Here is a 23,001-nt window from a genome sequence, read left to right on the forward strand (position 1 = left end):
TCAATGGAAGTTAAAGGTGTTTAACTTTGGCTGCATTATGCCCCAGACCTCTGTTTGCTTACCAAATGCCCCTATAATTTAAGGCAGATGGCCTGTAGTCATAAGCACTTTCCCATTTCAGAAACAATCTATTACAGAGTCCTCTTGCTATTTTCATTGTCAGTTTTGTTATCCAAGCTCTTAATTCAATCATACATCAGTCTCCTCTCACACAAAAAAGGCAAACTGCTAAAATGAGACAGCACAGTACCAAGGGAGCCACCATTTCTGTTCTTGGGGGAAGGGCATGCTTGAGGAAGCAAAAATAGAATGCACTAAGTTGCACTGGACCAACAAATGGTTTGGATCCTGTGAAGGATCTTTGCTAATGGGAGGAGTTTAATTTTGCTGATTCCCGTCGTGCTACACACCTCCGAATCCCATGCTGTTCCTATGGGTCCTCTGTCCCCAAGAGACAGCATTTTGTGTAGTGGCAAGCAAGGTCCTCTTCACTGGATCCAAGCTGATACTTTGAAGATCATGTGATAGGAATTCCAATTAATGATGATAATAAAAAGCTTATGCAAAATGGAAGGTCACTGCATATACACAGATGACTTACACTGGCATGCTGTATCCAATACCCAAGTGGGCAGAGAGAAGCCAGGATTGTTTGTCTTCAGCTCTCTAGCAAGATCTACCTCACTAGTCAAGAAATGTTATTCAACGCTATACAGTTAAAATGTGTGTGGAACATTCTTCCCCCTCCCACAGTTCAGCATGGACCAGGTCCTATTATCTACCGACGGAAAGAAGGTGACCTCTCCTTCTCATCTCCATCCTGCTTATGCATATAACTTTTGGAAGCAGTAAAAAAAAAAAGCTTAAGCAATGCTATTTTTCAGAAATGGTTACTCTGGTAATGTGCTATGAAACTTAGGAAGATTTCAAAGTTCCATTCGTACTCAAAATACACCAACTGGAAAAAACCTGGTTAAAGAATCACCCTCAATTGACACTGTCATGAATAGGATGAGAATCTGGCCCAATGAACAATTACTACTTCTTTGACAGAGCCTCTGGCAGAAGCCCAGAGACATAAAGGCTGCAAAGAACTAAAAATAAGAGTCAGAAAGCTGACAGCTGCATTTTAATTAGTGTAACAGAATGAAACAGACTTTAAAATGAAGTAAAATCAGGTCACTCAAAGAAAAAATTAGCCCAAAGCACTAAATGCATTCTATTATCAGTTCCTCTGAACTGGAGACTCTGCAAGGCAAGACAGATAAAGTTATTCTCTAAAATCCATGCTGTTAAAATATTTCCACCTCTCTTATCTCACTGTTACACAAAACAGGGGTTTTTTTTTTTTAAAAAATGAGCAGTTACTGGAAAAGTGGATTTATAAATTTATTGTAAAAATTATTTTCTTACAGTGACATATTTGCACTGGTGCATTAAGTTGGATGGGTGGTAATCTGTTCCCTTATATGCCTTGGTTATGTTAGCACTCATCATACCTGCACTACTAGCCTTCCAAGTTCTCTGATACTATGTTCTTCCTTTCCCATAGTGGCCCTAACTTGTCTGGTTACCTGAGGAAAGGATCCCCCCCCCCCCCGCGGCTCATAAGATTCTACTGTCAAAGAGACGAGAACCATACACAACAAAGTGACAGACAGAAGTGCTGCCACTATCCCAGTCTAGGAGAAGAAACAAGAGAACACACTGTATGCTCATTCCCCAACTGCAATGCTACAGAGGGACTCTAGCAGTTGTCATTGTCACTGCATTACAAAAACAAACCAGAGAATTAATGGTAGCGGCCCATTATATGCATGTGGAAGAACTGAAGGGAAGGAGGTTCACACGTGGAGATGTTAGTGAATACTGCTATTTTTTCATTCTTAAATCTGCAACAAGCAAACAGAGATATTTTCAAAGCACCATAGGAAGCACTGAGCAATATATTAAAATAATGACAAAACAACATGTACAAGATTCAGAGAAGAACCACATACACAAGGGAAAACACTCTCAACTGGAACTCTTGTTCTTTGCTTTTGCTGCTGCTGCAGCACCTTCTATTCAGCCTTAAAAGTAGGTTGATTTTGGCAGCAAGAACTGTTGGAGAAAGCCACACCCTACCCTTATTTGGATCCCTGACACAAGCGGGGGGGGGGGAGATGCTCAGATCAGAATATATCTTTATTATTGTAGTCTATTAGAAGTTATTAATGTAATTTAACAATACAAGCTTGGAATTAATTTACAAAACTATATTGTTATGGGTTTAGGATTGACAGAAGGTTCAAAGACTTGTAAATATAGTTCCCACATGATAAAAAGTCTGATGAATAATAATCAGGATATGTGGAGAAATCAAAATTTGGGTGTTAAAAAGACACTTCACTAATTCTACAGCAGTTGATGGCCAGCAATAGAATGGACTACAAAAAGACACATAACATTTGCTTTGACAGCTGCCGTAGGCCCAAGAGAAAACACAAGTGATAGGAGAGTCTAAAGAGCACGAGCTGATATTCTGATACTGAATCTGGGTGTACTTCAAGGGTTCATTGACTGAATCACACTAACATTCCATAGGTACTGTTTTACTGTCTAAAGTAATCCATTACCAAACTCTGACATGGGATAAATTTGAATGATAAAATCTTTTAAGTTGCTGTGTTAGATATATATCACACCTCAATCCAGCATCAGAACACACAACCATTTTTACACAAAAGTCAACATAAATCTAAATATTCTCTGACATCACAGACGATTAGTTAAATTAGCAATGGTGTTTATCCAAAGGCATATGCTACTTAGAGAAAGCATCCTCCTAGGGCAAAATCGTGGTGAACTTGAAGCTAAACATGGTTAGTGTAGCTTGAGTAAAAATACGTCATCATGGGAAGGAGGAAGGGAATGAGTACGTGGAATGCTGCTCTTAATGTCTTAACCTTGACTAAGAAATCAGGAACCTTCTATTTGCACAGCACCACCTATATTTTTCTTGCTTATTGTATCTGCAATGGAAGGGACAGAAAACTGAGGGCTCCTTCACTAACAGTGAAGCACTAACAGTGAAGCGTTTCTCAAACTGTGCTCCAGTTTCCTTAAGCCCTTCTGTAATATGTGGAGCCTTGGTCCACAGAACTGAATTAACTAACAAATCTCACAGTTCTAAGCATAGCTGCTTTTGCTTCAGGCACCCCCTGAAGCATGGAAACCAAGCTGAATAAAGACATCAAACTTACTTGACCACTGACTAAAGCACACACACACACAAAAGGTCAATATTTATAAACAACCAGTGCTTCATGTCCCCTTTTAAAAGTTACAAAACATTAAAATTATTTGTCTAAAATGTGAGTGATTAAGACAGCAAAAACGTTTTCCATTTATACACCAAAATATACCAATGTTCAAAATAAACTATAAGCAACACATTAGCAAAAGTGCCAAAAGCAAGCAATTTTCAACTTATGTATTGATATGCATTAAACAGTAGAAGGGTGAAAAGGTGAGATTGCATTTTTATATTTGCAATGGAAGTGACGGGAAGTACATCGTGAAACCAAATTTCTTGACAGACATTTTACTATGCTATTGACAGTGGTATGTGAGTGCAAATGATCGCTAAAGTATAAGGGTAACAACTTATAGACATGGTATATGTTGTATTTGTATTGAACATTGCATAGGACCCAAACACTGCCAGGCACAAGTTGAGACATCACTCTGAGCTCAGAAGCACAGCTTCCTTCTGGTGGCAGATCCTTGAATTTCAATGGGTATCCCTTTTTGGGACTTTCTAGCCTTATAAGAGCATAAGAGAAGCCAATGTTGGATCAGGCCAATGGCCCATCTAGTCCAACACTCTGTCACACAGTGGCCAAAAATACCAGGTGCCATCAGGAGGTCCAGCAGTGGGACCAGGACACTAGAAGCCCTCCCACTGTTGCCCCCCCCCCCAAGCACCAAGAATACAGAGCATCACTTGCCCCAGTCTGAGAGTTCCTATCTATACCTTGTGGCTAATAGCCACTGATGGACTTCTGCTCCATATGCTTATCTAATTCCCTCTTGAAGCTGTCCATGCTTGTAGCCGCCACCACTTCCTGTGGCTGTGAATTTACGGGGAAGCTCAGGAGGTGTAGAGAAGATTAGCATTGGAAAGCAGAGTCCTAGTGCACAAGCCTAACTACACCTACAGAGCTCTGGTCAATCCTGACCTAAGTGGAGCCATGGTTGGAAAACTACCAATGTTACAGCTTCAGCCTGCCAAATCTAGCTTTTTTTTTGCCTTTGCCTGTTGCACTGATTCCACATTTATCCAAGTCTATTGTAGAGCAGACTATCCTGACAAGCGTCAACCAACACTGATAGGCACTAAACTGCATCTTTAAATCTTTGTCCAAGCTTAAATTAAAATGCTTCCTATTACTTCAAAAATGTCTACAGAATGATGGCTGAATCTACATATTGTGACAGCTTTTTCTTATATATTTCTTTTCTACAGCAGAATAGTATGTACCTGTTTGGATTTCACTCTGCCAGATGCTGAGAGAAAGGATCAGGCTTTGCTCTTTGCTCAGTCTGCTTGTAAATCTACATAATCTTCCAGATTGGTAAATCTGCCTGCCTGCATATATCCCTCTTCCCTACTTTAATCCCTTACATTTTTATTCTGCCCTTCCTCCAAGAAGCTTCTCCTCAATTTTTTTCTAGCCATCATTCAACAACATCTGTATGGAGGTAGGGCAGGTTTGTGTTCATTCTCTCTCTCTCTCTCTCTCTCTCTCTCTCTCTCTCTCTCTATCTCTCTCTCTCACACACACACACACACACACACACACACACACACACACACACACACACACACACGCACGTTGCCCTTCATGCCTGAGCAGGGATTTGAAGTTGGGTTTCTTAGATCCCAGTCTGACTCTATTGAACTACACATCTTTTAATTGGTATATATGGGCAAGAATTCACCCTCAACAACTAAAAGATTATTTTGGGGGAATCAGCAACCCATCATGTGGGGTGGCCCTTTTTTAAGAAATGCAAAGGAAGAAACACAAATCTGTCTTAATGTGCAGGTCTGAACATTTTTATGACACCTGCAGGCACTATTCAACCCTCTCCCTCCTTCCATTTATAGCTTTTATAACCCCACCATTCCCCTAATGGCAGCCATTTTGTGTTTTGTCCTGGTGCTTACAGCCATTTTCTGTGGCACTCACCACCACTTCTCAACATTCTGAAAGTGTCACAAGCTCAACAAGGTCAGAAGCCCCTGCACTATGCAACAGATAGCTGCCTCATTCTATACTTCCGTCAAATTTCGTTAAGTGGCACTAAAACAGAGTCATTCTACAAATGTAAAATCCTACCTGAGGGGGGGAAATTCTTATATAGATCATTTTTAGAACCCCATGCCATTTGGAGAGATGTGTAATTTTGATCAAATCCACATCTTTCCCATATAACCCATGAGGATCAATTAAACCGGTAGGATGTCATCTGCACATAATAATACCAGAATGTTTTGGTGCCTGGTTGATGGTGGGGAAAAAAGCTTGTAACAGCTCATGGACAAAATGGAAAAGAGCCAGTAGGTACCCTTGCTTAACACCCTGTCCTATCTGTTCTACTTCTGTAACTGATTCATTACAGTCCTCCTTCTTTGATAGGAAGATTAGAATATACAACCTTTTAATTTTTTTTAAAAAGCTCATTTCAGAGACATCCAATGGAAGATAAATGAATAAAGGCTACATAAACTAGCTTCTATTAACATACTTATGAATCAATTGTACTAAATCATAGCGATTGTGCTGTGGTCTCTTTGGAAACATGTCTACATCTAAAACAACTCTGTTAGCTTCCACCAATTCCTCTAGTTTATTCAAAATGAAGCTGCTATGAAATCTGGAGGTCACAACCAAAAGACTGACAGGTCTATATCTCTTGGGGTCAATCTTATCCTTAACTGCACGGGTTTCCAATTTCCTGGTACAGCAAATGGTCTGAGTGATCTGCTTGAGCCCACAAAGCACTCAGAGCAAGGCCCCAGAGCTCCTTGTTACCATCCATGAAGGCAGCACTGACAACAACCTATAACAGACACAATAAAATGTTGTTCACTTGTAAGACACCCCCCCCCCCAAATTTTCAGGGGAAGTACTGCAAGCTGTTTTGTTTTTTTATATAAAGTGGCAACCCTTGAGTAAATATAACATGTTATTGACAGTACTACCCAATAGGCCGGTTAAAATTGCTTTGGGGGACTGTAGAAATCAAGGAGCACTATGGATTTTTATCCACAAATATGGTACAATCCATAACCAAACACCAAGAGCATCCCGCTCCTCTTAAATATTATATTTACCTGAAATCAAGGACACATGCTTCTTTGATACAATTAAGATGCAAGCATACAACAGACACTCTTAAGTGCAGCTATTTTCAGCAACTGCAAAATGTTGGCAATTTCTTCTGCTGCTACAATTTCATGCACAGTTACCTTCGCCTCCATTTCATCCTTTCGTGTTTCACACACTAGCATCATTCTGTGCTGGAGAAGCTGAGGCTTACAATGTGCAGCTGTCTAAAGTAATGCTGTAAAAGCAGGCGTCAGAATTAGCCTGAAATTGGATACAGAATGAGTGGACACTGAAAGCAGTCAAGTGCATTGTTTGGTGCAAATTCACCAGCATTAGGACGATTCTTTACTGTTGTCGAAATATTCTGCTTGTTGCAAGCAGCAATTGCACAGGAAAGAAAGCTCTGCAATCTGTTTCCCCAGTACAGAGAATGAAATCTTGTCCTCATTAACTTCAAAGGAAAACTTACTAGTTAGAGCAGTATCAGAAATCCAGTTCCCTGATCCAGCTCTACTTGTGCATAAAAATGGTATATGAGCGTGACTAGAATATGGCTCTTGATGCACATTTAAATGTGCATTCACACCCTCATTTTCCTAAAAGCAGTGCAGTGTTGGTGGATGACATCTGTGCTTAGATGAATAGTTGAATGTGTATTCTGACAGTCATTGACGTGTGCATCTTTTATGTCCACAATTCCTGATCCAATAAGTGACAAACATGTGGAAGAGCACTACTGCATGATGATCTTCTTTCGACTGATACACAGTGGGTGAATATAGTGTGATGGTTAGAGTACTGGACCAGGATCTGGGAGACCCAGGTTTGGACCCCACTTTGCCATGAAAGCTCACTGAGTGACTGTGAGCTAGTCACATACTCTGATCCTAACCTACCTCATAGGGTTTTGTGAGAATAAAATGAAGGAGAAAAGAATTACACAAGCCACTTTGGCTTTACATTGGGGAGAAAGGTGGGATGTAAACAAAGTAAACAGATAAGTAAATTTGCTATACCAACATAAAATAACATTTATTCTGAATTGTCAGGATAATTGTCGATTTATTAGGATAATAAGATATAATATAAATTATTACTGACCTAAACCTGGTTTTGAATATTCCTATCATTGCACTATCACATTTCCATTTAAGCATCTTTGCTCATATCACAGACAAAAAATTGTTTACTAAATGTAGTCTTTTCAGTCTATCTATCCATGCTGTTAAAGGACTTAATTTTTCATTTTTCAAAGATTTACTACTGAAAGCTTCAACACTGTCAATAACAGTATACACAAATAACACTCAGATGCAGTTTTAGGACTGCAATCCCAGTTAACTGAGTATGACTTCCTTCCAAGCACACACTTAGGACAGGGGTGCTAATTTTACATTAAGGGCCTGCTGTCAGCTAAGAAAATGAAATGTGGTTTGGGAGATCCCTGGATCAAATCACGTGTCTGTAATGAACACTATCAGACAAGCCTCTCTTTCTGATATATCCCTCTACCTGTGATGATGGCTTATTGTACATGACTGTTGTAAGGACTACAAAAAAGATAATGTGCGTGAAGTGGTTTGAACACTGAAAGTTCTGTACAAGTGCTAAGTATTTTTTCAATTGCTTAGAAATGTAATCTGAGGATTTTTTGCAAGGAAAACTAAACATTATAGCCTCAGTCTATTCTCTCCATGTGAAGAGAACAGAACATGGAAGCTCTACAGGCAGAAAAATTTAAGTGAGTAACCAAAGTAGAGAGAATCATGAAGGGACGGAACATGCCGGCTTGGGTCATTTGTTCTCTTTCCTTCCTGTTTGCTCTCAGCCCTTCACACAGGCACACATAAGGCTGCCTTACACCACTGGTCCGTCAAAGTCAGTATTGTCTACTCAAACTAGTAGAGGCTCTTCAGGTTTCAGGCAGTGGTCTTTCATATCACCTACTATCTGATACATTCTTAACTGAAGATGCCAGAGACTGAAACTGGGACCTTCTGTGTACCAAGCAGATGCTATACCATAGAGTGATGGCCCAGTCAGATGATGGTGCTTGATGGCACATGCCTTCTTGGGATACATCATGTGACACAGCTGCTCCATGGGAGGCACTCTTGTTTGTGGTTAAGTGTAGCCCCACATGCAGGCCTAAACTGCTCCATATTCCCAGTGTGAGAGTGCTCTGTTGGCTGCTGTTGGACAAATGGCAAGAAGGGGATAAGGAAGAATAATCTGGACCAGTCTACTGTACCCACTCATTGGATTTCTGTCTTCTGTATGCAGAGCAGGCAAATCATAACTTAAAAGTAAAAATCAACTGACATTTAGTTTAAGCCTTTTGTGCAAGAATTTAATCTAGAAACCTATAGGTGCTTATGTACACAGAAAGAGAATGCTTTAGTGTTACAGTTTCTAACTAACAAAACAGCTTCCTTTCCCTGGATCCATGAGGTGCATCTGAAGCCTTATTCTGCATTATTGGAATCAACAACATCAATATGCATGGAAGAAACACTAGGCTTTAAATGAGAACAACAACAATGATAGTCAAAGAGAAGCTCAATGTAGTTAAGGCTGAGCTGGAGAAAGAAAAATTCCACAGAGAATTATAAATCTTGCTAGGGTAGGCATTCAGCTCTTCTTTTGGATTTGTTACTAACAATACAGACTAATGCAGCTCACCCCCATGTAAGCCCACTGACTACAATGGATTTAGAATGAAGAAACTGCATTGGACTGCATTGTTAATTTACTGCTGGAATCACAGGAGTCTTAGCATTTGTTTAAAAACCAAACAAAAAAAATCTGGACTATGTTTTTCTTGCCTAACTTCTTTTTTGTAAAGAGATTTCTTTCCTGAGTAACTGCATAAACATTATTACTTATTTAAAGCCTTTATGACTGCGAAAAGAAGAAATTTTCAACATGACAGAGAAACATTCCCCCCCACTGTAGATTTAAGTAATGAAAAAGCTACTTGCCCCTGGACTAACTCAGGTTTTAATTTCTCTCAGAAGAAGTAATTTCTGGACAAATGGCATAGTACAACCAATTAGTGAAGGAGCATCTTGAGAACATCCTAAGGATCATACCAGGGTACGAGTGGAATCACAGAAGTAGAATACCATGCACACCAGCTGCGTCCTAGTGCTTTCCATGTCTGTGCAACTGTTATACAAATTACACTGTGTCTGCACAAATGAAGTATGAGAGTTAAGCATGGCTCTCTAGCTCATCTGAGGTTGACAGGATATTCTGTAGGACTTCTTTCCCTGGGTCAAAGATCTCAGAATTACACCGTGAACTAAGTTTAATTTCTTGAATACAATCCCAACCAACATTTCACAAAACAGCTCTCTCAGGGCTATTCTGATTTTTACACCTTTATTCATTCAGAGTTTAATTTTTTTTAAACCTAGGCAAAGTGAGGAAGCTGAGACTCTGCTCAGGGGAACCGTCCCTCATATCCCAGCCCTCAACCATGATGCCATTTTTTGAGGTGCCACAGGAAGAGGATCCGATAGTTAAGCAAGGTAGTTACCAGGGCCAAACATGTTCTTCAGCTTTCTGGATTGGGGGGCGGGGGAGTAAAATATGAAAAAAGATCTTTTAACAAGAATGGCAGTCATGGGAGGTGATGGTGTCTAGGCAGGCTCAGAGATGATAAGTAATGAGTGATGAACTGCTGTGTTTCTTCCAGGAGCAGGCTGAAGAGACTGATCAGTCATTGCTGAGGTCCCTGTAGGCAGCCACAGTTGTTGTATAGTTCAGAAAGTACAGTAAGCTCATGTTACTAAATGCTATAATACTTAAACAATAGCCTTTAGCTGCCACAAAAGCATGTGTGTGAATATATATAACAGAATGCTACCCATATAAGCAGCAAAATCCATTTTAGTGATAGTGAGGAAACAATGCTCTATTTAACAAATATCCACTTTCTTATCCAATTTGTAAATGCGTTAATTATGCTTGTTACTCTCTTGATGCCTGCCCTGTCTACCCTGACCTCATATCATCAAGTTTATTGAATTAGCATTTAATGAGGCCTCTTCCAAGTCAAACGTGATTTGTTTTAAAACATTCTTCAACAGTGCAGTCCATAGATTTAGGAGAAAAGATAGACCAAGAAGGGCACAGGAGTCAGAAAGAGTCAAATGCACTCTTAATCTCCCACTATCCTGGTCTGATTAACAGTCTTCCTATAAGGAATGCTTTTCTCGTAGCTACATTTCAGTAGCCACCTTCTTTACTACTCCCCACCTACCTATTCTTCCAGCATTTCCTAATATGCCCCTCTACTTATTAAGGACAACAGGATGAAACATTTGGTGGCAATTTCCAATCTCATTTTTGCCTCTGATGCCTCTTTGGTGCTTCGGGGGCAACAGTGGGAGGGCTTCTGGGGTTCTCGCAGGCCTCCTTGGGGCTGGAGGAGATAGCATCCCTGCCCTGCCCTCCCTTTCCCTGGCATCAACTGCAGCAGCAGATCTCCCCTCCTCCGTCTCTATTTGCTAGGCCTTCCAGGGCTTCTGGGGGGTGGGGGTGGAGAGACTCACCCCCCCCAACAGCACACTCACCTCAGGAGCCACTGCCATCTGGCCTGGCCCCCCAGCTGGCTGTACTGCATCTCCGAGCTGGCGAGCCATGCTTCAGCTCTGCTCACTTTTGGGCAGCTCCTGATGTTGTTATTATTTTTAAAAAAGCTTTGATGCCCAGCTTGCTTTTTACATCATAGGATGTACATCAGAGGAGTCTACATCAGAGGACTTTTGCTCTGGAGGATTTAGGGCACAATCCTAAATGCGCTGAACTGGAAATAAGCACCCTTGAGGTTAGTACAGCTTACTTCTGAGTAGACTCATCTAATATTGCGCTAGACGATTCCAAGGTGAGGATGCAGCATTGACAACCCCAAATTCTCTTCTCTTCTCCCTGACCCCTTTTTTCTTCTTTTGCCTTGGGAATGGAGGTGGAGGCAGGCCAGAGGGGAGGCTGTGGTCTTCCTCTGGGGCCACAGACAACAGGTACCAGAGCCAGACCCTGCTGAAGGCTGTCTCTCCCCCTCTTCCCCAATGCGTCCCCCACCCCTCCCTCCAGAGCCCACCACCACCGGTGGAGGCGAGCAAATACACAATAGAGTGCGACAAGGAGACTCCTCCTCCTGTCCCGTCTCGCAGCTAGGCTGAGTCTGTCCCCTTCTCCCTCTGGCCCTCCCCACTGATTGGCTCTCACGCTACTCACCCAAAGGCTGGGAAGGAAAGCGGCAAGCTCACTGCCTTTGCCTGCCCCATGCCTGGCTCACGCTCTGTCGTGCACCAAGGGGCCAAATCTGTGAGCCAAGGGGCCAAAACCTGTGGCTAGGTGCACAGCAGCTCAGCTTAGGCGGGAACACTGACTACAACCCCTCCCCATGCCATATTTTACTGAAAATATTCTATTTTCATTAAATAGATTTTCATTAAATGAGGCATGGAACCGCCTGCTATCTTTATTATTTTTAAAGAACCGAAATGTATTATCATTTCCACAAACCACACTAAATTTTATGGGAAACTACTATGTGGTTAAGTATTATTAACCTGGACTAATTATTATTCAGAACATTACCGAAACTGGACTACATCCGGAAATAAAATAAGTGATGATATTTGGATTAAAGTTGTACAAGATCACCTGCAAATGCCAATCTTCCTTTTGGTTACCTAGGGGATGTCTGCCTGATAAAACCTGCCAGAATTCAATTGTCTACATAATGAAGATGGCTGACAGTTCTAGTTTAGGTCTCTTTCAAGATAAAACATTCAGAGAAGCTTCTATTGGTAAGTAATGCAACCCTGAAGTCTTTACAAATAAGTTCAAGATAACAAATTCTGTTCCCAGAAGCAGAATTTTGGAAACACTGAGCATACAATTTAAGGGCACTTGATTGAAGACTTTCTCTGAATCAACAGGAATACCCAGAGGGTACGCTCCACATAATGAATATTGAGAACTCATCTACTAAAAATAGAAGGTTAGTCTTGTACAAAGCTAAAGTGATTCTCAAGGGCAAAACAATGGAGAAAAACCCCATTCACATCTGAATAAGTTAATGTTGCTTATATTTCATCAGACATCTATTAATTATGATAACTAAAAGTGGGGACATATGTAGATTTATGGGGAATCATTACTGTGGCAACTAAAGGGTGAAAAATGCAAATTAGCCCATTTCCCCTCCCTATTCTGCTTTGCCACTGTGGTACTGGACACTGCACTCCAAGGGAACACTTGTTCTACGGGCAATTCATAGCCTGCTTAGAGTCCTTTTGGCTGGTGAAGAGGCAGCTGCACTTTACATCTAGAATAAATTTGTGGTAGGAAAGGAAAATTAGGCTCAGAGTACAAGCATTCTCAAAGCCCAATTCCCTCTTTACGACCATTTACTTCTCTGCTCCAGTGAGCGAAGAGTAGCATCTGTGTTGTCTTCTGCTACCAGAGATTTCATACAGCTTGAGTGCAAGGCATGTATTCTACCCTCTATACATTGTAAAGATGGGGAAGGCAAAGATTCAACCCCCAGTATTTCTCCCCCCAAGCAATTTGGCATTTTATTGATCCAAATGCTGACATTCTTATTTACAAACAGATATGACAACAATTGTTGTGCCCTGTTGGCTACTATGATCATATGATACTCATAAAAGTTATCTAAAGTAATAAGGTAGCCATGCTGAAAAGCAACATTAATCTTCTCCTTTCAAAACTGGTTTCAAATACTCGATATACCCAGCCACAGAAACCAATAGTATTTGGTCTGATATTGTGGTATATGGAATGAAGTTAGCTCTTGTTCTGAATAGCCACATCCATGCAAATTCAATACACATCCTAAATTTACAGCTTACAACATACCATCTAAGAAGCTAAAGCACATTTAGTAACCTCAATGTTTCTAAAGATTCCAGAGCTGTATATCCTGCAAGCCTCATAGTTCTCCCAAAACATGTAGATTTTGCCAGTTTCCTTTCAAACTGCTCAGAACCACAAAATACCATACACTGTAACCAAGAATCCACAGTCAGCAGTGTACTACAACTGGTAGCTACATTCAGTCTATATTTAGGTACTCTTGTACTCCCATTTCTTCACACAACAGAATAGACTTGATTCTCATCTTGACAACAAAACGGTAGCAGGAATCACCCAACGTAAAACAGTGCATGAGCACAAGTTACGGATAACTACAAAATGAAAATATGGTTTGCAAAAAATAAAACTACCTCCTTTGATTTTCTAACTTACTGAGAAAGCAGTTTACTGTTGAATGCATTTAAGACTAAAAGCAAATACTACTGTGGCAGGTAAGTCATTTCAACCATTGTACCTGCTGTGAAGAATGGTTTATTTACGGAACTAAATGTTGTGTGCAGACCAAAAACATATCCATGTGTACACTGCAATACATGTTTAGATTATTAGAATTATCTGATGCACTATGGCCCCGGTCACACGGCAAAGTTGCCACAGGAGCGACACGGATGGTGGGCGGATTATCCGGGCGCAATCACACCCCAACATCTGGGAAGTGGAGCACACCAGTGGCTTACCGCCGAAAATGCACGTTAAAAAAGTAGTACCTCCAAAGTACTAGTAAACGTTTGCCATGGGCTGCCTCCAGACTCCCGTGGTGTGATGGCGCCGGCGCGCAGCATTCCCCTCCAGTCCCTCGTTCACCCGCCGGCGCGGAGGGAAGGACCCGTGGTGTGCCGCCAGCGTGTCTGATCACGTAATCGCAGATCAAACTGCCTCCCCCCCCCCGCGATATCCGGCCCGTGTGACCGGGGCCTGTGTGAATCAGATAGCAGTGATTTTTTTTCACCTGTGCTTAAATATGGATGGGAGTGAGCATCCCTGATCATTATCTTGGGTGGTCTTGTGGCACTGCACATAATCATTTCTTGACTGGGGCCAGTGAGTGCTCTAACAAACATATGATTTCAAACAAAAAGGAATGACCACTTTGCCTAATGTACAGCATTTTGAAACAAAAAAATGCAAGACAAAAGCAACTACTCCTCAAATCTCCATCTTGTGTGATGCAGACATGGTACAATACATACTACTAAAACCATCACACTGTCTGTCCTGAAGCTCATAACACTTTCTATTTTAATGAAACTGATTGCCTTGTTTAAAAAAAGCTTTCCCTCATTGTTTAATCTTACTTCTCAAATCTCTTAAATCAAAATGTATGAGGCAGACACATCAAGAACTGGGGGGAGGGGGGATTACCAGTACTAGAAATGCCAATAAAACTAGCTCAAGGAGCAGAACAATGTCAACATTCTTTGTAAACCTGATTTAATAACATTTCGAACTTTTAGGAAAGAACTCTGGGCCAGGTAACCTTACTTCTTATGTTCTTGGTCAACTTTAAATTAACTGAGGTAGGCATGATGTCATTATCAAACGTACCTTTTTAGCTTCAGGCTGAGCTTCTTCTTGGCAACACTTCCTACAAAATGGATCTAGCTCACTTAAACCAAACTGGCTAAGCAGGTCACAAGAACTGCATAGCAAGTTACTGGAAAAGCCCAACTCTCTGCATGCCTCTGATGATAACTCTGTTCCATATACAGATACCTAAAATAAAATGATATGCCATTAGTCACTTAAAAACAAGAATCCATAACTATGCATTACTTAAGTGCAACAAATGTTATTTGTGAAAATTCAGATCTTTAAGAGGCTGCATTTCCCACATCAATTTCCCACAATGCAACTTGATGAGGAATATACATTTTGTATATCTTTAACCCATTTGGGACCAGGTACATGAAAGATTGTTTTCTACCACATCAACCTGCCCAACCATTAATATTGTCTTCACAGGCTTTCCTTAGCATGCCTTTTGCCTTCTTAATTGGGGATGGCACCCTCCAAGGAGAGGGCCTTTTCAGCAGTGTTGCTTTATCCTCCCCAGGCGGTTCTATGAGGCACCAGTTGAATTTTTTTTACTCAGCAAGGCTTTCGATGGTGGAATTTTACTTCTTCTGACTTACAGCACAATCCTAAACAGAGCTACACCCTTCAATGCCCATTGACCTTGATGAATTTAGAAGAATTTAACCGTGATTACAATCACATTGATACTGATTGCTATCTTACTGCTTATTTTTGCTATTCTATGAGTTTGATTTGTTTCATACTTTTATTGTTTTTACTTATTCTTATAGGACCTAAACCAAAAGGAATGAATGAGACCTCATGCAAGTTGTAGGTTTCAGAACTGGACCACTAAGGTCTTAGAACGGAGCTCTTGCTATTTGAAGCATGGGATAAGGATGCCAGTCTCTCACATAGGTCCTTCAAAATATTGTTTTTCAAAACAGATATATAAATAATAAAAATCATACTAAAACTTACTTATACTCAAATGCTCACTATAAACCTCAACAAGAGTTTCATATTTTAATAGTTAAAGAAGAAAAACAATGCCACACACTGAAATAACATTGGAAAAGGAAAATGCAGTCTTTTGCTTACAGTCATGTACATTATGCAGGAGACAGACAGTTTTGCGATGCTGCCACTGTGTTCTGGTTTGTGACATTCTTTTAAATTTTTACATAGTATCATAACAAGTCCTATAGCCCCAATTAGTTTTGTCATCAGGCCACAGCTGACTTATGGCCACTCCATGGGGTTTTCAAGATGTTCGGAGCAATGTTCCCTCTAAGCCGTGGAGTCTTGTGAGCAACATTTCTACTTTGTGAGCTGCTGGCATGAAAGTGGTGAGCAAATGATTTGGCTGCCGCATCAATTAGCTTGCTCTGGAGTCATCCTCCCCTGAGCTAAGACAAAAATCTGTGAGCTGGAGGCGAAAATTCTGTGAGCTGGCTCACACCAACTCAGCTTAGAGGGAACACTGGTTCGGAGGTGGTTGGCCATTGCCTGCCTCTCAGTCATGACCCTGGTATTCCTTAGTGGTCTCTCTTCTAAATATTAACTAGTGGCAACCCTCTTTAGATTCCAAGATCTGAGGAAATCAGGCTGACCTGGGGTTATTCAGGTCAGGGATGATTATATATCTATCATATACATAGTAAATTCTTCTCAGAGATAAGGAGCAAAAAACTATGAATGGTGGCCAGTTAAAAACAGAAGTAAATAAAGCCATTAATAACTTTATTTTGCTTTTCATTACTGTTTCTTTTAATCAACAGCACATACATAGAACAAACTAAGATTACACTCTCTTTGGACAGGTCCACAAATTATCAGTTTCTTAACACTAAAAAGCATTGAGAGAATGCCTCCAAATTGTAAATTCTATCACAATACCTTCGCCTTAATACATAATATAAACTAAATTGCTGAATAAAAATGCATTATCGGTAAAAGCACTCTTCACAAATAGACCATGTTCATCACCTATTTGCACACCATGGTAAACAGCTCCTGATGTCCGGTCATTCCAATTAAATGTCTATTACTTCATCGTGAATATTTAATAGGCCTTTCTGCTCATAGTCACATTTCTCTTGATTGCATGTATCTTGCTAGTTGACTGCCCTTATCACAGCCTACTCCTGTGCACATTGACTTCAGAGTAAATGCTACAGTGTTCAGTGGGGCTTACTCCCAAATAAGTACATACTGGATTGCACAGTGAGAACTCAAAACAGGCAGGGCTAGAGACAAAAGCAGTGGTTCGGCCTCTCCACACAGCCCCAAGTTCCCACACAGAAGTTCACAACTCCAACCCCCCTCCCCCCTTAACGTGTCCCTTACCGCTTGTAAAGTCGCCAGCAACCACACCCAATAGTGCCCCCGATCCATTACTCCTTTCTTCCCCGCCATGTTGGCACTTATGCTTTCGCCGGCCCCACGGGCAAGCGATTGACAGCCACCCCCATGCCGATCAGGTGACTAAGAAGTCGCCTGATTCGAGTGACATAAAACAATTTTTTTCAGTCCCCCCTATCACCCTGAAACAGAACCCGGACAGAATTTTAATTAAGAACGCCCTTCGTTTTTTCACTAGGAGACGTTTCATCCGCTCTTCAAGACCCGTCAACTCCTCCTTTATTCAGGCATCACTAAAACGCCACAGCGAGGGCCTATTCTTGCCTTGTCTACGTAAAAGTTGACCGGCTTGCAAAGACAGACAAGGGGCTTGTCCAATCAATTTGCGAGGAATAGCGGCTCTTGGCAACACGAGCACCCAATGCCCTATAGAAAGGTGGACAAACCTTGGGATAAGCTTGTCCAATCTGAACACAACGTGTCGGGGAGGAGCATCGGCACGGCTCCTTCAGTTTACGTGCGGAAGCGTGTGTGGGTGGGCTGAAGGGACGTCTAGCCAACGGAAACGAGAAATGAAGAGACGCGAAGCCAATGGGGGGAGGCTATTTGGGCGGAGCCTGCGTCCCGGCTGGTCAATGGTAGAGGTAGTGGGCGTAAGTGCGCCCGGGCGTTTGGTTGCTGAGCAGCACACGCAGACGGGCGGCTAGGCGGGGGGGGAGCGCGTGCGCCTGTGACCGTTGAGGGAGGCTGGGTGGCGTGTTGGCGGCTAAAGAGAGGAGGCTGAAGTGCTGCTGCGAGGTCGCCCAAGGAATGTGAGAGCCGCCGAGCCTCCGCGCGTTCCTCCGCCCGCTGGCTGAGCCCCCCCCCCCCCCCCCCGGGGGCCCCCCCGATCCCCGGGCGGACGTGCGACCAGACGGGCGGCGCTCAGGCAGCGGCGGCAGCAGCTGCTGCCGATGGGGCTGCTTCGGATTATGCTGCCGCCTAAGTTGCAGCTCTTGGCGGTGGTGGCGTTCGGGGTGTCTGTCCTTTTCCTAGAGAACCAGATCCAGAAACTGGAGGAGTCCCGCGGGAAGCTTGGTGAGTAGCAGGCGTGCGTGTTTGTGGCCAACCTGGTGGAGTGATGGTGGAGAAGCCAGGTAGCAAGGAGAGGCGTTAACAGCGCGTGAGCGAGGGAGCCGGGGTCACCTCGATTCTTCTTGCTTTTTTTGAGGGGGGGTAGGTGTGCGTGGCCCCTTGAATTTACTGCAGAACTGAAGTGCGAGAGCGGGGAGACACAACAGAGAGGGCCATCGCGGGGAAGGGAGGGTGGGGAGGGAGAGCATATACCTGAACCCGTCTCTAGCACTGACAGGCAAAACAGCAGAAAACCAGCCCTTGCCTGTCTTTGCAAATTATATAAATCAATATGGTGTGGTGGGCTACTATACAGAAGGAATTGTCAGGTGCTCCGGGGCACCTGCGGTGGCTCTAGTTTGTTGGGTTATGAAACGGATCAGAGTGCTCATGTGTGTGTTTGTATCGGTTCTGGTGGGATTAATGTGTTTCCAGCAAAATATATCTCCGCTGTGAAAGAACAAAATTAATTTCAGTGCTAACTGTAAGCACTTGGCCTGTGCTGCGCAGCCGGAGACAGGGGAGCACTCAGGTCTGAAGCCAGTCCAAAGCTTTCCGTCTTCTGTGAAACGTCTCAAGAATGACAGCTAAATGATCATAGTGGACTGCAGTTGGAAGAGCTTTCTTTTACTGAAAGAAGTTTACAATTAGTTGCCAGTATTTGTGTTTATATACATAACGTGTATTAAGGTATGAATCTTTTTGTTGTCATTGTATGCATAATCACATACTTTGCATAAAAGATCTGAAAGTAACATGGTTCCAAAAGTGTTTGGGTAATCCTTTGCCCAGTATTTTACAGAGTGGTTGCTAAGGGTTAACTTTGCTTTGACTTATTTTGTTTAATTGGTGTTGTTAATGCACATTAGTGGGTAAGGGGGCATTTGTTGTTCATTTTTTAAAAACTGAATACTTTGCCCAGCAGGTGATGTTATTTAGATAGTCCTATCGGTGTATGTTGTGTGGCAAAGAATAATGTAAGAGTTTTTGGAGCCTTGTGTCTGAATGAATATTTAGGCAGTTCTGTTAGTAATAGGGCTCATCCATTTAATGCTCTTCTAATTTTAAGAAACTGCTCTGATTCTTTTGCTTGTTTGTGTGAATTTTAGAGGAGTAGAACCTGCTTTTCTTTTTCTGCACTGTACTCATGAAGCACTGGGGGGGGGGGATCTGATTATCCCCATGTGACTCTGCTGAATGTGATTCCTCCCTGGAGGAAAACTGGATAGCTGTATGTTCTTTTTGTTCTTTAATGTGTGGGAAAAACACAAAAGACGTGTTATCCTGTGAACTACCCAAGGCTTAACTTGTGTCCTTAGATGTAGATGTGTCTATCTTTGTGCAAAATGAGATCTTTTGCTTGTGGTAAGTTTTATTTCTCATTTTTCTTTTATAAACTTTTTTTTTGTATCTGTTTCTTGAAAGGCTGGGAACAGCATTTTTATCTTGTCTGCTGCTTCTAATGGTTGCCAGATTTATGAGGGGGGATGCATCTCCAAGTGTGAGCATTAGCACAATGCAATAAGGGAGTCAAAGGAGTTTGAAAAAAGTCTCACTTTTCATATAGGCTTGTTTTGCATATCTGAATGTTGAGGATCAAAACAATGTATGTATCTTTGCTTTAGAAAATGGTGTATTGCAGGCATGTCCAACTTCGAACAGGTAGTGATCTATTTTTTCCGGCCAAAAGTGCCGGTGATCTACCACCATGAAAATAAAGTTTCAAATTAGTTTCAAATTAGATTTTAACCCACTAAAGTTGGGTTCCACCTAGAGATGTAAAATTTCTGGAAATTTTGAAGCTCGGAAAAAAACCCTGGGTTTTTCCAGTTTTTTTCGGGGGAAAACGGAATTTTTTGGAAAACTTGAAAAAAATGCTACATTAGCATTTCTTTTGTCTTTTCTAGATTGAAAGTCATTATGTTACTTTAGGAACATAAAATATGACTATGGACATTTTTACTGGGCATGAAATTATCACAACTAGCATATTAAAAATATAGTGTATCCAAACAATTATTACAAACAATACCCACACACATGTAAAAACAAAACTGAAACCTTTTTATTTTCTTCTGACAATAGCACCTCCTAAAGGAAGAAATGCATCTTGTTCTTGCATTGGAGAGTTCAGTTTGTAACCTAGGACTTGCTTGTCCTCAGTGCACAGAAATTAGATCATTCTGATACCATATATATATTTTATTTTATACCAGGAGACCAAGTGTGGCGGGTGATCTACCTCTGATCCCTCCGTGATCTACTGGTAGATCGCAGTCTACCTGTTGGACATACCTGGTGTATTGAGTTTAGATTATGGTTTGTTATCACAGAAGACAGACTTCAATTAGGTTTTCCAGTTATATTATTTGAAGGAATGATGGAAGTGGGTAATTCTGAGGGAGGGCTGTTTTTCATGTCTTCATGCATTCCTGAACAAATGTATGTTCTATTTGACTGCCATTAACAATTAAAATAATTTTTGATAATGCAACTCATGTCTTTCTTGCACTATATAACTGTATAGTTAGAGATGTGGAAGGGTTGCATTCACAAAATTACCATGTTCCTGTTTGGCCTCTCTATATGCAAGCAAGAACTATAAGTAAGATTACTCACTTGTACATAACTTTCCAGAAGCAATTTCCTGGGCAGAATGGATTTTCATAGGATGGTATAGAGTAGAGTAATATTCATTTAAAAATGTACACATTGCAGAGCTTGGTTAGAGGGAGAGTAAAAAAAACGAATCATGCCAGTTGGGAGCCATCAAGAAATCTGTGGTGGTATCTCATTGGATCCTGGCAATGTGGTGAGAGGCCTGTGTGATGTAGTTTCATCCCGCGGTGCAGATGTGATATGTGGAGTGAGTTAATGCCAAAAAGGGTGGGGGTGATATTAAAAAACAGTCTTAAATCCTACTTAATTTCCTACAGGGTTGTGGATTCAAGTTAATAGAATTTTAGGCTTTAATATGTATGTATTAAATGCTGATTTCTTTTAAAGCATGTTTATTTTTTTCAGATTAACTTGTAGCACAAAAAATGAAATCTGATTTTAGATTTAAAAGCTGGTTTAAATATAATTTTAAAAAATCAGTGGTTGATTACCCTACCTCAGGGCAATTTTATATGACTGTAGTTAGCTAAAGAAATAGTGGTAACAACCATCCCTGTAAATAAAGGGCTTTATACTGTCATTGAAATCTTGCTGAATTTTTACATATATTTTAGAAATATTGTGAACTTACATGTAATAGAAATTAACAGAATTGTCTTCTTATACTGTTCTGTTGTGTTAAGAGCCACTTAGGTGTAGTGGTTAGAATGTTGAACTTGGATCTGGTAGACCCAGGTTCAAATTCCCCCTCTGCCATGAAAGCCTGTTGGGTGAGTTCAGGCCGGTCACCCACTTTTAATTTAACTTACCTCACAGGATAGGAGGTGAAAAGAATGATGGGTCCCAGTTGGGCTGAGTGTGAATGAAGTAAATTAATGCCAATATGTATTTTAGCATACCAGGCATTTTTAGTTTTTCTAAACCAGGCTTTATTAAAATAATTATGTAGCTGAAGACTATGTATGCTGTTACATGTAAATCTTAGCATGATGAAATTGTGCCCTTTTTGTTTTTAATTTTAAATGGAACAAGAATGGCTGTTTGACTTCTGCTGTGACACACAACTGCATGACTTCAGCTTTGACAGCCAAAAACAGAATCTTGATGAGAAACTGCTGATAGAACATATTCTCTCTGGATGCTTTCTTATATACAGTATTATGTGGTTTGACACGCTAGCAAGAATTACTTTTATGCATAGAACAAGATCTTCATTCTGGTTTGAATAATGTGGACTAAGTGGCATAAAGTCAGAAGCAAAATCTACCCTCCTTTGTAAATTGAGATGGCAGTATTCCTTGCATATAGATAATTCAGTCCATCTTGAGTCAGTGATTTATTATATATAGAAGTTGTTGCTTGATATTTTCATAATGTTGCCTCCTTTGCATTCCCAGTTTCATTTGTGTTCTTTAGACACTTCTATTAAAAGAGCATTTGTTAAAAGCTGAAATATTCAGAGACTCATTTTAGTTACTGACTGTTGGATGACAAAACAGTGAAAAGGTTTACCAGAGGAAGATGATAAAATTCCAGTGAAGCTGAACCCGTTCTTTGTGTCTGCTTTCGCTGTACAAGATGTAGGATAGGTACTCCTTCCCCGAACTATTTTTGAATAGGGTGTTTGAAGAACTAAGTCAAATAAAGGTGGCAAGAGACAAAGGCATAGAGCAGAGGCATCAAACTCATTTGTTATGAGGGCCAGATCTGACGTAAATGTCACTTTGTCAGGCTGGGCTGTGTGTGCCATAAAATGTAACACGAGGTACCAGAGATATAACTTTTATAAAGATGATTTCAGATGCCTAATAGCAATAGCAGGCTTGATTGGATCAGTTGTGATATGCAGAGGGGTAGTAGGTGTGGAGATATCAGCACTCGTAATGAGACAGGAAACCTAGGTCTCAACTTGGTACAGGAGGATTCAGTCCAGGAGGATGCAAAGAATAAATGGAAATAAGTTTGAAGAAATGAGCAGTGACTCACCCTACCACAAATGTTGGTAGTCTTTAAGGTGCTACTGGACTCTTACTCTTTCTACTTATAGTAGAAACCACAACATTCAAAAACTAATGAGGGAACATTTTAACCTTCC

At 41.1% G+C, this 23,001-nt stretch overlaps 1 protein-coding gene across 2 annotated transcripts in view; it reads right to left on the minus strand.

Moving 5' to 3' along the window:
* LOC107115093 (15 kDa selenoprotein) overlaps window positions 1-17,445 on the minus strand; it is a 35,597-nt gene extending 18,152 nt beyond the window's left edge. The window contains exons 1-2 of one of the 2 annotated variants that reach the window (XM_015416704.1): window positions 17,160-17,429; window positions 14,841-15,008 (exon numbers count right to left, since the gene is read on the minus strand). In XM_015416704.1, the coding sequence (XP_015272190.1) occupies window positions 14,841-15,008; window positions 17,160-17,228 (237 nt within the window). In that variant the 5' untranslated portion in view covers window positions 17,229-17,429. Of the gene's footprint in view, window positions 1-14,840; window positions 15,009-17,159 lie in introns of both variants that reach the window. The other variant, XM_015416705.1, reaches the window with a different exon arrangement.
* Between the last annotated feature and the right edge of the window lie 5,556 nt (window positions 17,446-23,001).

The sequence above is a fragment of the Gekko japonicus genome, unplaced genomic scaffold, assembly GCF_001447785.1.
Source record: "Gekko japonicus isolate JY-2015 unplaced genomic scaffold, Gekko_japonicus_V1.1 scaffold16, whole genome shotgun sequence".
Lineage (NCBI taxonomy): Eukaryota > Metazoa > Chordata > Lepidosauria > Squamata > Gekkonidae > Gekko > Gekko japonicus.